The 14,305-nt window shown below is 53.0% G+C and overlaps 4 protein-coding genes across 4 annotated transcripts; all 4 read right to left on the bottom strand.

Moving 5' to 3' along the window:
- Positions 1-894: 894 nt before the first annotated feature.
- Positions 895-4,879, bottom strand: NEUTE1DRAFT_121236 (uncharacterized protein; the record flags this gene model as incomplete). Its single annotated transcript, XM_009851358.1, has 5 exons — positions 895-1,570; positions 1,769-2,334; positions 2,806-2,950; positions 3,449-4,586; positions 4,643-4,879. 5 exons carry the CDS (start codon positions 4,877-4,879, stop codon positions 1,050-1,052), a joined length of 2,607 nt encoding a protein of 868 aa, XP_009849660.1.
- A 358-nt stretch (positions 4,880-5,237) lies between these two features.
- Positions 5,238-6,980, bottom strand: NEUTE1DRAFT_121235 (uncharacterized protein; the record flags this gene model as incomplete). The annotated part of the gene is made up of 2 exons (XM_009851357.1): positions 5,238-6,321; positions 6,399-6,980. The coding sequence occupies 2 exons, from the start codon at positions 6,840-6,842 to the stop codon at positions 5,353-5,355; spliced, it is 1,413 nt and encodes a 470-aa protein (XP_009849659.1).
- Positions 6,981-7,432: 452 nt separating this feature from the next.
- Positions 7,433-9,283, bottom strand: NEUTE1DRAFT_79510 (uncharacterized protein; the record flags this gene model as incomplete). The annotated part of the gene is made up of 2 exons (XM_009851356.1): positions 7,433-8,964; positions 9,016-9,283. 2 exons carry the CDS (start codon positions 9,281-9,283, stop codon positions 7,433-7,435), a joined length of 1,800 nt encoding a protein of 599 aa, XP_009849658.1.
- Positions 9,284-10,281: 998 nt separating this feature from the next.
- On the bottom strand, positions 10,282-12,181 carry NEUTE1DRAFT_79507 (uncharacterized protein; the record flags this gene model as incomplete). Its single annotated transcript, XM_009851355.1, has 5 exons — positions 10,282-10,812; positions 10,874-11,075; positions 11,146-11,333; positions 11,398-11,812; positions 12,037-12,181. The coding sequence occupies 5 exons, from the start codon at positions 12,179-12,181 to the stop codon at positions 10,314-10,316; spliced, it is 1,449 nt and encodes a 482-aa protein (XP_009849657.1).
- Positions 12,182-14,305: the final 2,124 nt, after the last annotated feature.

Genomic DNA, 14,305 nt, shown 5'->3' with positions numbered 1-14,305 from the left:
AAGACCCCCCCNCCCCCCCCCCAAAAAAAAAAACTCCGTACGACCTGTTCAAGCCGTCCGTAGCACATGTATCATACATAACCTTCCCGTTGGCGACTGTTTTCTCCTACCTTTGATTCCCGAATCGTCATCAAATCATCAGCAGCACCCCACCCCCATCATCTATATCCCATCCCTATTGAAGTAGCACTCACTGCTCTACGTAGGCTCGACCTAGGCAAGTCAGTTCCAATTTCGCCTCAGGACCATCATCACTCTCACTTGAGAGAATTCACACCAGATAAGACACACAAAGTATATACTCTTAAAAAGGCACACAGCATTCTCTTCCCCTCCCTCCTACCTAGAACTACTAGTTCCCTGCTGTGTCCATCTATTGTGTCTATTGTGTCACGCCAGAAGATAAAAAAAATCCCTCTTCAATCAACCCATCAGATTCCATGATCGTCCGTCACGCCGCCGTCAGCCCTGAAATGTTGCGTGGCAACGGCAGGGAATATTGTTACATCTCTCTACATAGACTACGTAGAGTTGTAGTCTAGAAAAAAGTGGAGGAGGGGGCCACAGCCAAGGGATGCATAACCAGGGGGGGGTGGGGTGTTAAGTAAGCTCGAGGAAAGGCTCGGGAGGGAGGCGTCCCGACCAAAACGACGCAGACGCAGGACGAATATGAACGGGACGTTACACATTCGTGTTCCCATACGTGCGTGTTCCCGGGTTTGAGAGAGGGGAAGGGGAAAGTTGTGTCACGATATTGACGAGTATTTGGAAGCAGAGAAACGGGGGTGGTTCAGTTTCCGTTGGCTGCATGTTCATCTGGGAAAACGGAGAGAGTATATGGATAGGAATGGAGCAATTCAAGTCATCAAGAATGAGTATCTGATGAGAATATTTGTAGCTTATGGAGGTGCATAACCCCTGTCCGTTTTGGTATACATGATACTGGTGCTTGAACTACTCCTTAGCAAACCTAAACTGCGTTATAAACATACTTTGAAGTGCCAACTTCGTCAAGACGCAAGTGAACACCCTTTTAGAAGCCATTAGAATCATGCAACACAAGTAGAAGCATCAACCACATGAATCTCAACCGTAATATCCTCTACCTCTTCGACACTTCCCTCATCTGACCCGATCTTCTTTTCCACCACAGCTTTGATTGTCAGTTCCTTTTCAGCAACCGACACATGCTCATCATTAGCAATTTGTTCAACTTCCTTCAGCTCTGCCTTGACAGCATCGACCTCTATAGCAGTAACAGGGGCTGTAGCGGGTTTCTCGAGAACGGTAACAGGCACAATGACAGATTCAACTTCCTCACCGGTAACTGGGGCAACAGTAGTGTCCTCAACCTTAGGTAACTCCAAGATCCTCTTCTTCTTCTCCTTCCTGGCCTTGGTCTTTGTCTTGAATCTCTTCGAGACCCCCTTCCTCTTTGCACGAAACTTGCGAACAACCCACTTCTTGGCTTTGATAGGTCTGCGAAAGATGTAACGCAGAAGCCTAAGAATCGAGCTCTTCTTTTTTGACTGTTGGCGGGGATAAGGCCCTGATGGCTTCCTGTCATTGTCTCGTTGAACACCAGTAAGGAGAGGAACATTCGATATATCAGTTACTGGAGAGACTGTAGGTGCAACCTCTACGTTTCTTTTCTTGATAGGCGAGCCAAACGAAATGGAAAGTGCAGCCCTTGACTTGGATTTGAGGTACCTTTTCTCCAGTGTGGTCGGAGATTCGGTGGAAAGACGAGGTGGGTTTGTTGACACACGCGGCAGACATTGAGTGGATAAGTTACTGGGAGCTTCTTCCGACAGTAGCCCGGCTTTGGAGGAGGCCAGAGCGCGACCACAGGGAGCTAGGTCAAGCGAGGGGAAGGGTGTTGCTCCTGGATTGTTGGGTCCGGCTGAACTTAGACGCTGTCTGGGGAGCGTGGAGCTGTTACTTTTGCCCATATGCAGGGCAGCATTGGCCAAGCTGATGATGAGCTCTGTGTTGACGGCTGAGATATCGGCGATGATTTCCTTGGCGTCGCTGCCATTGAGGCTGGGCGTCTTCCTGTGCTCAATATCCTCAATGTGCTCGACCTCGGGCTTGGTCAACTCCTGCTCGGTGATTTTGATACTTTTGTTACCACCTGCCACCGAGGGCTGAGTTTCACATTCGATGACTTCATTGTTCTTTGCCGCTTCCTGCTCCCGATAGAGATCTCTTAACGCACCCTCCATAGCGGTTGGGTTAAGTCTATGGCGCTGACGAGAACCAACTGACTCCTCACTGCTTCGCAAAAACGAAGACGTTGAAAAGCCGTAAGATTCCAGACTTGACAAAATGCGTCTGCCGAAGGTCATGGGAGGGGAAACTGTAAGCTCGGGGCTTTTGACACCTTCGGATGGGTAGGAAGACGAAGTACTGCGGACGGGAAAGATTCGGTCGAAGAAAGATTCTGCATCAAGGGACCTCCTGATCTCCGTTTCGTCTTTGTTAGGCATCACCTTGAGTTCCGGTGCATCGGAAGGGCTTTCGAAAGAGAACATTCGGTGACGGAAAGTGGACGCTTTGTTTTCTTCAGAGGTCTGCTTGAAGTCATGGCTGGGAACCAGGCCATCACCGACAATTAGGCGAGATGGTGTCGGTCCTTGTTGCGTGTCTTCGTTGTGTACCGGAGTATGGCCTTGCTTCCCGGCCTTTACAGGCGTGTTGGGAGCATCGGTCAATGGTATGTTTTCGAACTCCCCAAAGGACTCGTCCAGGTCGACATGTCCGGGCTGCTGCCGATTGATGTCCTTCTCCTAGAGGCCAGCAAACGTATTGGGGATGTTCAAGCGTCGGCGGCCGGGTGAACCGAGGACACGCTCGGAAGCGTTGAGCCTGTTGTTGGATGGAGGTTCGAGGCATGCTGTATCGCCGCTCGGAGTTCGGGCGGGAAGGCTCAAAGCCGACATAGTGATAGCTAACAGTTGACTTGACGGTAAATGTGGTGGTGACTGTATATAGAAGTATGTCTGGACGACGGTAATGCTGATGAACACCTAATCTGGATGCCTATTTTTGTTGGGATTCGAAGTTCGACTTGGCTGCCACAGTCACCGTGGGACTTTTTTTCCGCCACCAAGATCACTCCTTCCCAACGCGATTGAACAAATCCAACCACTTCAGTTGAACCAAAAAGTCAACAAGTTGGATGGAAGGGGCTTCCAGCCGCAGCCCCTTGCCGTGAAAGGAAGCATCCATCAGGCCACACTCTCCTAATGTCCGGAAATTCGAGTACAGAAAATGATACAATGCTGGGCCGAGACAGGATTGTAGGGGATATCAGAACGACACATCGATAGTTATGAAAAGAGACTAGCCACCCCTTACGGCGCAGCCATCCTCATCTTCACCATCGCCAACTCTGCGCTCTTTGCCCACGACCCATCCGGTGTCTGCCGATAGCACATCAACTTACCCTCATCACCCACGCTGCCCAAAATCTGCCCGTCATCATCGAACCCCACCCTCCACACCGGCGTCCGATGACTGTCAAGCCTCGCAACTTCCGTGACCACATGTCTAACCTGGCCCGGCTGCTGCTGCCCACCCAGCCTCAACCTATCTCCCGCGGTCCCACTCAACCTCGACTGATCCGCCAACCCAGCCCTAATTCCTGACTTCAAATGGGTATCCTGCCCACCGCCATGCTGCGCCGCCGAGCCCGCCAAAGCTCTAGCCGCAGCAGTCCCACCACCACCGCCTTCTTCTCGCCTCCCCTCCTGATGCTTCCTCATCTCCCCCACTCCCCATCCCTTGGTTCCTTCCATCCCTTGTGCTTGCATTTGCAGCGCCGGCGTCGACAGTCCAAAGACCCTCACGTATCCATCCTGACACGCCGTCGCCACAATATCGTAACCCCTAATATTCCCCGGCGCCCACGCCACATCTCTCACCAGCCCTCTATGCCCCGCAACTGGATCCTTCGGACTGATCTCCGCAGCGAGATAGAACTCCTTCGCAGCCGTGGCCACGCCCAAGCTAGCGCTGACCGTGTCTCTAGTCCTATACACCTTGACCGAATCCATAGCCGCCACCACCAGTCCCAGCGCATCCGTGGGCACGCCCGCCCGCAAAGCGGTGTAACACACATCCTGGTTGGGGTCAAAGCGCACTCGGAAGGAGGTCTCCTCACCGCGAGAGGGTTTTGGGCAAACGGTGAATTGGTCGATGCGGGAGAACTCGGTGATGTTCTCTGGTGTTTCGTTTTCCAGGACTTCGAGCGTGCCGTCCACGGATAAAAGGGCGAGGTAGGTGTGTCGCGTGTCGTCGTTGTGTTTGAGGCTGAAGGAGCGGATGGGCGATTTGGGGTTACGGTAGTCAAAGGCCGGCGTGGGTTTGCTGTCGCCTGAGGAAAGAGAGGAGAGGCCACCGCCGACGTCACGACGAGACGAAAGGGTGTTGGCGCCACCATGGTGCCCGCCGTGCCCGGTGAGGTTGACGCCGAAGCGACGACCAGGGGCGGCGGAGGGGTTTTCGGCCCAGAGCTTGAAGCGACCTTCGATGCCGAGGGAGGCAAGGAGGTTCGGGTAGATGGTTGGGGGGAGCCATTGGAGCTGTGGGATAAAAGTTAGTTTGAGTCAGTCGCCACTAGATTATGTGAAAGACTTACCTCTAGAATCTCACCGCCGTGGGCACTCCAGCTATCGCAAACGCGCCACTTGCCATCTTTGTGTCTGTTGAAGACGCGAATCTTGCCGTCGACGGATCCGGTCGCGCAACGGTCGCCGTAGCTGTTGAATGCAACGGCCTGGACCAGATCCTGATGGCCATGGTTCACAATGGAGTCTATGGTAGACTTGCCGTCAATGGCGGGCGGATCGCCTAGGTATTGGCTGAATTTGGACATGATTGCGATTGGGTCTTATGAGGTTCTCAATCTGATGATGAGGTGGTGATGAGCGAAGAAGGTCGCATGGAGGGATGAGGTGAGGTTGAAGAGCCAAGCAGCCAAGACGCTCGTGACAACCGTGGTTGGTGGGGGGTGAAGTACCGCTGAGCCGCCTGATGCTTGCTGTGACTTTCAGTGGACTTTGACCCCTGGCCCAAGCAACCACTGGGACCGAGATCCACCGGGACATCCCGTCCAATGCCCCGCTGCCCTGTCCGGCCCGGCCCAAGCAAGTGTATGCTTATTGATCCTAAATGGGATGGAGTAGATCTCAAAGTCTTGGAACCTCTTGTCTGTGATATCAATACCCCAAGATCGTGGGAGACTGGAGGTATATGTGCGTCTATTCTAAATATTGGAAGACATTTATACAAAGGAAGATGTCTCAGTCTACGCAGTCTAAGCCCATAACCAAGGAGCTCTACCCTCTTTCAGACCCCCAAATTGTCCTGCTTAAACAAAATCAACGCCAACCGATGCCTCACAAACAACCCAAACAGTCCCACCACTACCTGCATCCCCGTGATCTCCATCGCCAACCGGTCCTCCCGCAACGGGCCTCTCCAGACCAGCCACAAGTTCAAGATTGTAAAGTTACTCGTCTCCACGAACCTCCCCTCCTCATCCAGCGTCACCCTCAACAGTTTCACCTTGTCAAGCGTCTTCAGCGCCCACGCCACCGGCGGCTTCGGCTGTCTCTCTGGCGTCCAGGGCGTCACGCTCGGCTCCAACAGTCCCGTGCGCGCGTTAAACCGCGGTAAACGGTGACGTGGGCAGGGTACAAGACCAAAGAGTTGCGGCACGGAATAAACAAAGTTGAAGATCTGCGGAATCAGAAGTAAAATCAACGTCTTGCTGAAGTGTCCCAAGATGCTGACCACCACAAAGACCATGCCCGCAAAGTAGCAGTACGTGTCGCCAACGAAGACGCGGGCCGGGTACCAGTTGTGCCAGAGCAGAGCAAAAGACACACCCAAAAAGGGGAGGAGGAAATAAAGCGAGAACAAGTGGGAGTCCGTAGCCGGGTGCGGATACGGCGTCAAAAGGTAGAGGCAATCGTTGAAAGCGAGCAACAGGGCGATGACGATGGATTGGGTGACTTCGATGCCGTTGATTCCTGCCAGGATGTTGATGCTGTTGGGACTGAAAATGGCAACCGAGGCCATGTAGACGTAGTATAAGGCGCCGAGGTTGAAGAGCTCGCCTAGGTAAGGTTGTAAGGGGGTCGGGATCACGACAGAGGTGACGCCGAAGTCGACAAAGTAGACGACCAAGAGGGGGATGGAGGCGAAGGCGGGGATGAAGAATTTGTGGCGCCAGCGAATGTCGAAGAGGTCGTCGCCGATGCCGAGGAGGGAGATGGATTGGAGGGCCATGACGGCGGAGAGGTAGGAGGCGAGCTGTTGGTGTCGCAAAGTGTTAGCATCTGTTTTTGTGTGTTCCCGTCTCTCAAGGGACCAACGGATTGTCGACATGCCTTCCCATGCGGAAACCGATGTAGAAACCTCCCTTCCTGTACATGCTCAACATGCATCACCACATCGCGGTTTCCACCTCCGCTCGTGGCCGCCACAATGTCCTTGTAGAACGGAAATGGAATAAAGATAATAACAGCCAGCAAGTACACCATGGCTGCTATCGCGCCCATGCATTCCGGCAGCTCCTTTTTATGATGTTTGCTCATATCCACGCCTTTCAAGCCGGCCCTCATGAAGGTTGGTCCCAGCCATCGGATCATGGAGAAGGTTGCGCTGAATGCCAGCCCGCCAAGCGCGAGCGAAGCGATGAGTGGGTAGCCATCACCCTGGAAGGTGTTGGCGAGGACGGCGACACAAGCGGCGGAGAGGGCGAGGAGGGAAAGGCTCTCGGTCTGCGAGAGGCAAGTGGTCGAATTATGGTGATTTGGGTGGTGTCCCGTCATCGTTGGGTATGCGATCGTGTTTGCGTCGGTTTCCGTAGTTCGGAGAATTCGAGGACAAGTTCGAGGAGAAAGGTAGGTAGCGAATGCGTGATGGCGAGCTACCTAATCATTTGGGGTAACATTGGTCGCTTATCGTGGAACAGGTAAGGAATGTCGGGGTCGAAGGGATCGATTGATCAAATTGGTGCTTGTTCAAAGCGCAAAATGAGTGGCGCGAACTGAATCGTGAAGGCGAAGACGAAGTTCCTGGAAATCGGAAGGAGGAAAGAAAGACAAACACAAAAGACAGATGTCCAAAATGACGAATACACCCATTATTGTGGGGAGCTTCGGCGCGTTCCAGCCTTGTGGGCCTGCTAATCGCCGTCGTGCTACAGGGGTTTCGGTAGTGTGGTGGTGTGGTGAGACAGGGGTTGAACCTCCAGCCGTTTAATTGACCTCTTTTTCCCATTGGACAGGGACTGTACAAGTGCGAAAAGGGGCAACCACCCGTCAGGTCATTGCATGTGAAAAGCAAGTCGATGCCAAGCATGGGAATAACTTCATGTTGACAAAGAATTAAATACGGCCGTTCAATGAGAGAGCCATGCCTAATTCCACCAGAAACTAACACTGAAACTAACACTCAACCCCCTCACATAGTGCCACCACCCGATCGGTATGTATAAGGTATCTCCCGGCTCCAAAATACAATCCACAAACGGCACCTTTTTAAAGTCCTCATCCCAACCCATTTCACTATTCTCTCTACCCCCTTCATCTCCTGACTTTACCTCCTCCTCATCTTCTCCCTCCAACTTATCCCACCCTTCAACAACCCCAACATCAACCTGACTCGTATTCCCCATTTCCACGCCCCCCTCCTTTCCCCTTGGCCTCATCCTTCCCGTCTGCTCTGGCCCATACAACCGCACATACTTCCTCCCCACTACTTGCACCAGCAAATTGTGGTACGGGTCCGTGTGCAACGGGGTGATCGTGCCCGGTGGGCCAAACCAGGCGTTGAGTTGCGGCGAGTCAAGTTCCGGTTGATCTTGACTTGGGTCTGTTGGGTGTGGGGGAGGCGCGGTGTAGCAAAGATCCGGAATCAGAATGTCTTGTCGTAAACGGGGCAGTTGGAGAAAGAGGGGGTGCTGCGCTAGGTATGCTATCTGGGTGTTGTCTTTTTCGGGTAATAGATCCGAGGATGATGGTTGCGGTTGAGCTGAGGATGACGAGGAGAGGAAAGGGGATACGTTGGAAGATGAGGGAGTGTAGGGGATAGAAGCGTCAATGTACTTGGATAAGAACTCGCCGAACGAGATGATTTTTTGCCCCCAGCCTTCGTCAACGTAGCTGCGGCCGATTTCGACGGGTACGAGCCGCCGGCCGGAGAGCGTGCGAGATAAGAGGTAGTCTGGCTTGTTCCAGGGGTGGGTGGTGAGTGCTGGCCAATGGTCTACCAGACCTGTGATGGTCAGGGGAGCTGGGCCTGGGTTACCGTCTGGGCGAGGTTTCGCAAAGTGTGACTGAAATGCTTCAATGGGGAGGGACTCGGCAGAAACCCTTGAGATCGGGTTCTTGACGGGCGGCGTAAAGGGTTCAATGGTGGAAAAGGATGGCGTGTTTTGCCAGCTGTCGTTGATTCCCTTGATCACTTCGTCCTTGGTGTTGGGAGACGATGAGAGACGCCGCTTCTTCTGTGGTCTTTCGCCTTCCTGCTCATCATCATTACCCTTTTTGGCTCCACCAGCAGCAGCTGTGGTCATAGCTGACATATCCCCCAGAACATCCTCCAACAACGCAAAAGCTTCATCAACCCACTTCCTGCCGCGGCTCTGGCCCGCAGCCCCAGCTAATATCAAACTCAGATCCAGCGTTTTGACCATCTCATCAACAATCATCTTCCTCTTCATCCTTCTCTCCTTCTCCTTCTCATCAGCGTCCTCCTTCGATCCCGCATCAGCTTCAAAGTCAAACTCAAGCAAAACTAAAACCGCAAACCTCAAGATCGCCGCATCCGTGTAAAGCTGTCGCCAGCAGGTCGGCACCTCCTTGTACATGTACGCATAGAACTTGCCATATGCTGTTTTTGTCAAGAGTTCGAGTCTTCTTTTTACCAGTGAAATTGCCTTTTCGCGTTCTGCCCCGGGTTGGAGACTGGCATAATCGCTGGGACCGGCATCGCCTGAACTGGTTCCATAGAGCTGCAGGATCTTCGACGCTTGTCGGCATAGGAGTTCGACTAATGGTTCTTTGCAGCCTTCCAGCCCGCAGAGCCGGATGCTTCCCAAAGTTTGGACGTTGGATGGAGGCTTCGGTGAGCCAGCATTCTGGTGAGGTGATGGAGACGATGATGAAAAGGCAGGTTCGTCGTCAGCAATGTAGGCACATTCTTGAATAATCTGTTGGACTGCGCTTAGGCAAAGCCCGATAAGTTTTGACGTTGACGTAGTTCTCATTTTTCATGACATGACCTTGTTAACAAGATGGTGGGGGTGTTTGTTTACTTGGCAAGGGATTGTGAGAGGATGAAAAAAAAAGGGGACGCGTGAAAGAGAGTAACCAACCAGGTTGACGAATCCCACGTTGATGTCGCGTGCACAGCTCTGATGTGCGCGGTTTATACAAGTTATGCACGCATGGCACGTGCTTCCCATTGGCTGACGAGATGATTGGATGAATGATTGCCTGCTGCCAACTGCCAGCTAGTTTAGTGTAGTGTAGCAGCAACATCGCCCACTGGGCTTGTGTAACGTCAACAGGTTCCTATGAGACGCTCCGCCATCGAAACCACAACCCGGCAACGGGAATAGCTCCGGTGATTCAGAACCAAATGAGGTCGAGAACGCAGACACTGTGCCACGAGCAGAAATAGGTCGTGAAAAGCAACGCTGCTTTCATTTAACCCTAAACTGAAATGAAACCCGCCCAATGACATGCCCGATTTGATCGTGGATCACCGGCAGAAAAAAAGTCTTCCTGTATGGCGGGAATGATGGCGCCCTTGGAGCGGTGGCCGGAACCCTTCTGGGTATCCCTTTCAAGGTGTCCCCGGCACACTGGAGTGACTGGGCGTCTCCTCCTCACCTCAGCTTCTTGTCAGCTTGCTGCAGTTTGCACCACCACCACATGAACCCAGGCGCCAACGCCCACCCCTCTCAACTCCCGGGGCGCCCTTCGCCCGTTTTTCCCTCGGTCTGGCCCCACCCCCTTACCCGACAACTCGGATTCGGCCCTTGACTCAGATCCAAATGATCCAAACTGTCGGGTTTCAAGGTGGAACGCAAAAGTAACAAAGGTCGTGTCGTGCTTACGTACTGTACTGCGCATGCAAATCAACGGCTGCTCGCTTGTTGGGGAAGTGGAATTCGGACCCGACAGTATGGTTTGACTGAAGAGCCGATGTGACATGTCAACATCGACTCCGAAGAACACCTCGGAAAAAGACAAATTTGAATCCTTTTTGTTTCTCGATTCCTCACCAAATTCCTATGTCTGCTGACTACTGCCGAAACTCGTTGTACTCGGATGCGCGCTCAATGGCGGCTTCTGGCCTACTATGAAGTATACCGGCAATTGCGCATGGACGCGCCGGTCGTTCAGCACAGCCTTCACACTGCTTTGGAGTTCCTCTCTCTCCTTCTCCTCCATTCCGTTCTCGATAAACGGCCTTGCCGACATGGCAACACATAGATCCATGCTTACCTCCTTCATGAGCCGCCCTATGATGCGCTGATGCTGGTCCCTGGGCCACTCACCCACCGGTACCTTCATGACGATTTCCCGCACGTTGATGAAACCTATTCTGTGCATCAACTCGGAGATGCGCTGGGCGATTTCAACCTGGAATCCGTATCTGGTTGACAGCACCTCGCGCGTAAGATCATAAAATCTTAACAGCGCGTGATCAGGTTTAACTGTGTCATCATCGCTGAAAACGCGCGGCTTCACTTCTACGGACTCAACCCAGCCGCCAGGCTTAAGGTTCCTGCGCCGTACACATTAGCGGGATCAAAAAAAGAGGTGACAGGTGACAGAAGCAGTCTTACTCAAATAATCTCCGGAATAGCGTTTCGTTGTCTTTGAGCGTTATACTGACCCAGCGCAAATGGATAAAGTCAAAGTCCGAGTCTTGTACCCATTCGTCTTCGATATCATCTACCACAAACTCGACATTTGGAGGAATCCAGACAGGTTGAATTGGAGACAAGTCAACGCCTACTACTTTGGCGCTAGGATAAGTCTCTCCCACTGGCAAAGTGTCAGTTTGACGTACGAACGAAGCGAAAGTGGCTCACCGCAATTCTCCCTCGGTACGTACTCTCGATGGCCCAATCGCCAAATCCGGTCCCCAAATCGGCAATCTTTTGGGGACGAGTTCCAATCGGCGCAATAAATAGTTTTCCTTCCAGTATCTCTTTGAGCATGGCATGCCGCATGTACTCGCGGTTGTACTCGAGGTCATCGTTGGGTATCGGGTATCTTCCTTCGCGAAACGTATGGTACCGCCTGGACCGAGCATTAGCAACAGCACAAACGAAGAGTGTTGAGTGACCCTTCCCCTGATACGCACCTTCCATATTCCCAGACGTGGTCATTCACGCTGGATGTAAGAGAGCCATATCGCGACTCGGCTATGCTTGGGTCATAATCCGAGGTGGCTGTATCCTCCCCGCTCTGCCATTCGCCCTCGGCCAGCGGCTCAATAACGCCCGCACCTTGCTCCATCTCGTTGTCAAGTGGTCCAGAACAGATCTCCTCTCGATTCTCCGGGATGACGTTTGATTCGATTCTGAGAGGTGTAAGTACCGAGTGTCGAAGCTGGAGGTGCATGATCCACCTCACCTTCTTGGACAAAGCATATGTCACCTCGCTGTTGGATTCGCTTGCGTGGTTGATGTTCTGGAAGGGCCGAGGGAAGTTGTAGATAAGGAACAGGAACGCCTTGTCGGAGAGATCGTGGTGGATCAGGTAGAAGGAAATCGAAACTGGAGCTCCAGGAAGACGTTACCAATGGGTGCTTATGGTCTTTCGGGTGAGCCTGGGAAGAGACTCGTCATTCACTTGGACTTGTCGGAGAAGCCCCGACCAAGCAGAAGAGAAAGACAAGCAGGCGGGGGAAGGGGGAAAATATCTGATATTGGAGACATACATGTCCCAATGAAGAGCTTCAAAAGGCGGAGTGCCGTGGATACTCGGGGCTTATACACACAGTAGACACCGCAAAGAAAACCATAATTACCTGGGCTATGAGGGGCGTGTATAGAGCGGAGTGGGTATGATAAGTTACCGGGGCGCCAATCAAGGGGGAAGGGATCTCTAATGACATGGGCCGGATGCATATGAGAAAACGCCATCTATGCATCTCCAGCACCAGCGCACCGAGTAGCCCAAACTCGGGTCTCAGTCAGGCCCCGTCTGCTACGTGCTAAAGACCAAGAAAGCTGAAGCGTTGCCGCGCTAAGAGGTCTCTATGGCCTTATGTAGTGTACTACGTGGAAGCAGAGATTCGAAGTCGGAAACGTACCAGTAGCGTCCCGGCAGCGTAGCCAGGACACATAGCGTAGCACCTTGCAAGCCAGTTCGGCAGACGAACCCCTCCCCCAGCTCTGGATCCATCATCCCACAACCGCTGCGGGAGCCGCAACAGAGCCCACCGTGCTGGGACAGTTCCAGTCTGACACCCCCCTGGTCTCGGGCGGCAGGCCAGGGAGCCAGGGAAGCCAATCTGCCCAGCCGTGCCGACACACACACCACACCCAGCAAACCAGACACACCAGAGGCAGGACCAAGCCTGTTACCGACCTGTCGGGTACGAGTGCAGGCATTCCGGTAGAGATTGGCATGGGATTCGCGAGAGCTACCCATGGACGAGCGAGCAAGGGCAGGATTCTAGAATAGGATGTCGTCCCCGAAACAGTCGAACATGTACTGAGGCCGCTTGGCCCATTGGCTTATGTCGTTTTTACACGTTTGAACAAGCAACGATAAGTCCTTTCCGCATGAGGAACCCTTTTCCATTGGCCATGTGGCACCATGGGAAATCCCAAAGTGACGGATCTTGGTATGAGAGCGGAAACTTTCAGCCGCCCGACAGGCCCGGAAATGGAAGTTGGCGGAGCAGGGAATTGCTGGGGAATCTGCGAGGGATCGGAATGGACGATATGTATCGGGGGATGGGGCGAGTCCACATCTGCCACCGTTGCCCACCTTGTCCTTGTCCTGGGAGACCACTCTGGTGGCTACCCGAACTCCCGGGACCCAGCTTTTCTTTTTCTCGTGAGGGGACAGAACATGTCCTCGACCTGAACCATTGTAAGCAATCGGACCGGCAAGAGCTCCGCCATGGTAAGTCTGCTCCAAATACACCACTTTTGTACACCGAGAAAACCGCGAGAGAGGGGAATACAACAGGCTCGTCGGGTATCAAGTACCAAGTGAGTAACGAGGTGATGGGTTTTGTATGGCGCAGTAAACATGATGGTGAGCCCGTGGCCTCATGGGTACTCGGCCCCATCGTTTCCCCTCGCATCAAACAGCTTGCCGATCTATGGGTATACGCTGCAAATTGTTACCGCGTCCAAAAGTAGCGTATATCTGGCAAGGTCTGGCTGGCTACCTGCCCAAGTCCCCGGGTCGCTTCCATAAATGCTTGACTCTAGTGTACTACATACACTACACGGTAGGCGCACCCCAGGGCAACTTACAAACCACAAGTGTTTTGAAAAGCGTGTCGATCACCTCGTTCTTGGGTCCAACCATCAGTCAGTTCCTCTGAACAGCCTTCTTCCTGCTTTGGTCAGTGAAGGCAGAGGAGCGGTCAGGTCGACCGTAGAAAAGCGTGGGCCGCAAGAGTGGCCGCCGTCGTGGCTGGCTTGGCAGGCCGGCTGGCTACTGTAGTAGCATGGATGGAGTGAAATTGAGACTGTCGCCGACGAGACGGGGAGTGGTGTGGGTGTCGTGGTGGATGGCCAGTGTTGTGAGTGGTGTCTGGTGTGCGGCAGTTGTTGTGTTGTGATCCGAGCAATGGAAATGTGGATTGACAACTGAAAAGAGGGACCAAACTAAACAGAAGAGAACCCAAGATGGAAGCTGGATTATAGGTCGAATCGGAAATCCGGAGACGCTGATCCGGAATCCAGGATTGGAAAGCACATCGTTAGATGGTCCCTTCCTGTATTATTGCACTTCAACTCGCACTCTGCAATTTCGGAATAGTTAATCATGCCCCGTCCGTTCCTTCACCGCGGACCCTTCTGTGGGACATCGATGCCTGCCTGGACACCTATGCTAGGAGATGGAGTGGAAAGAGCAGCTGGTTACCTAGGTTGATAAATTAGTTCAGTTCCAGCTGTTGGGCAGCCCCACGGTGACAGTGTTCTCAGATGATTCCACGGCAACTGAAGAGTTCACTAAAATCCAGGGACATTCGCCGACAGGAATTCTCGTGAAATTCCACGTTCGACCTGGACAAGATGCAG

This window comes from Neurospora tetrasperma (genome assembly GCF_000213175.1).
Source record: "Neurospora tetrasperma FGSC 2508 unplaced genomic scaffold NEUTE1scaffold_2, whole genome shotgun sequence".
NCBI classification, from domain to species: domain Eukaryota; kingdom Fungi; phylum Ascomycota; class Sordariomycetes; order Sordariales; family Sordariaceae; genus Neurospora; species Neurospora tetrasperma.
The sequence above is the reverse complement of the archived record's forward strand: the minus strand, read 5'-3'. Positions and strand labels throughout refer to the sequence as shown.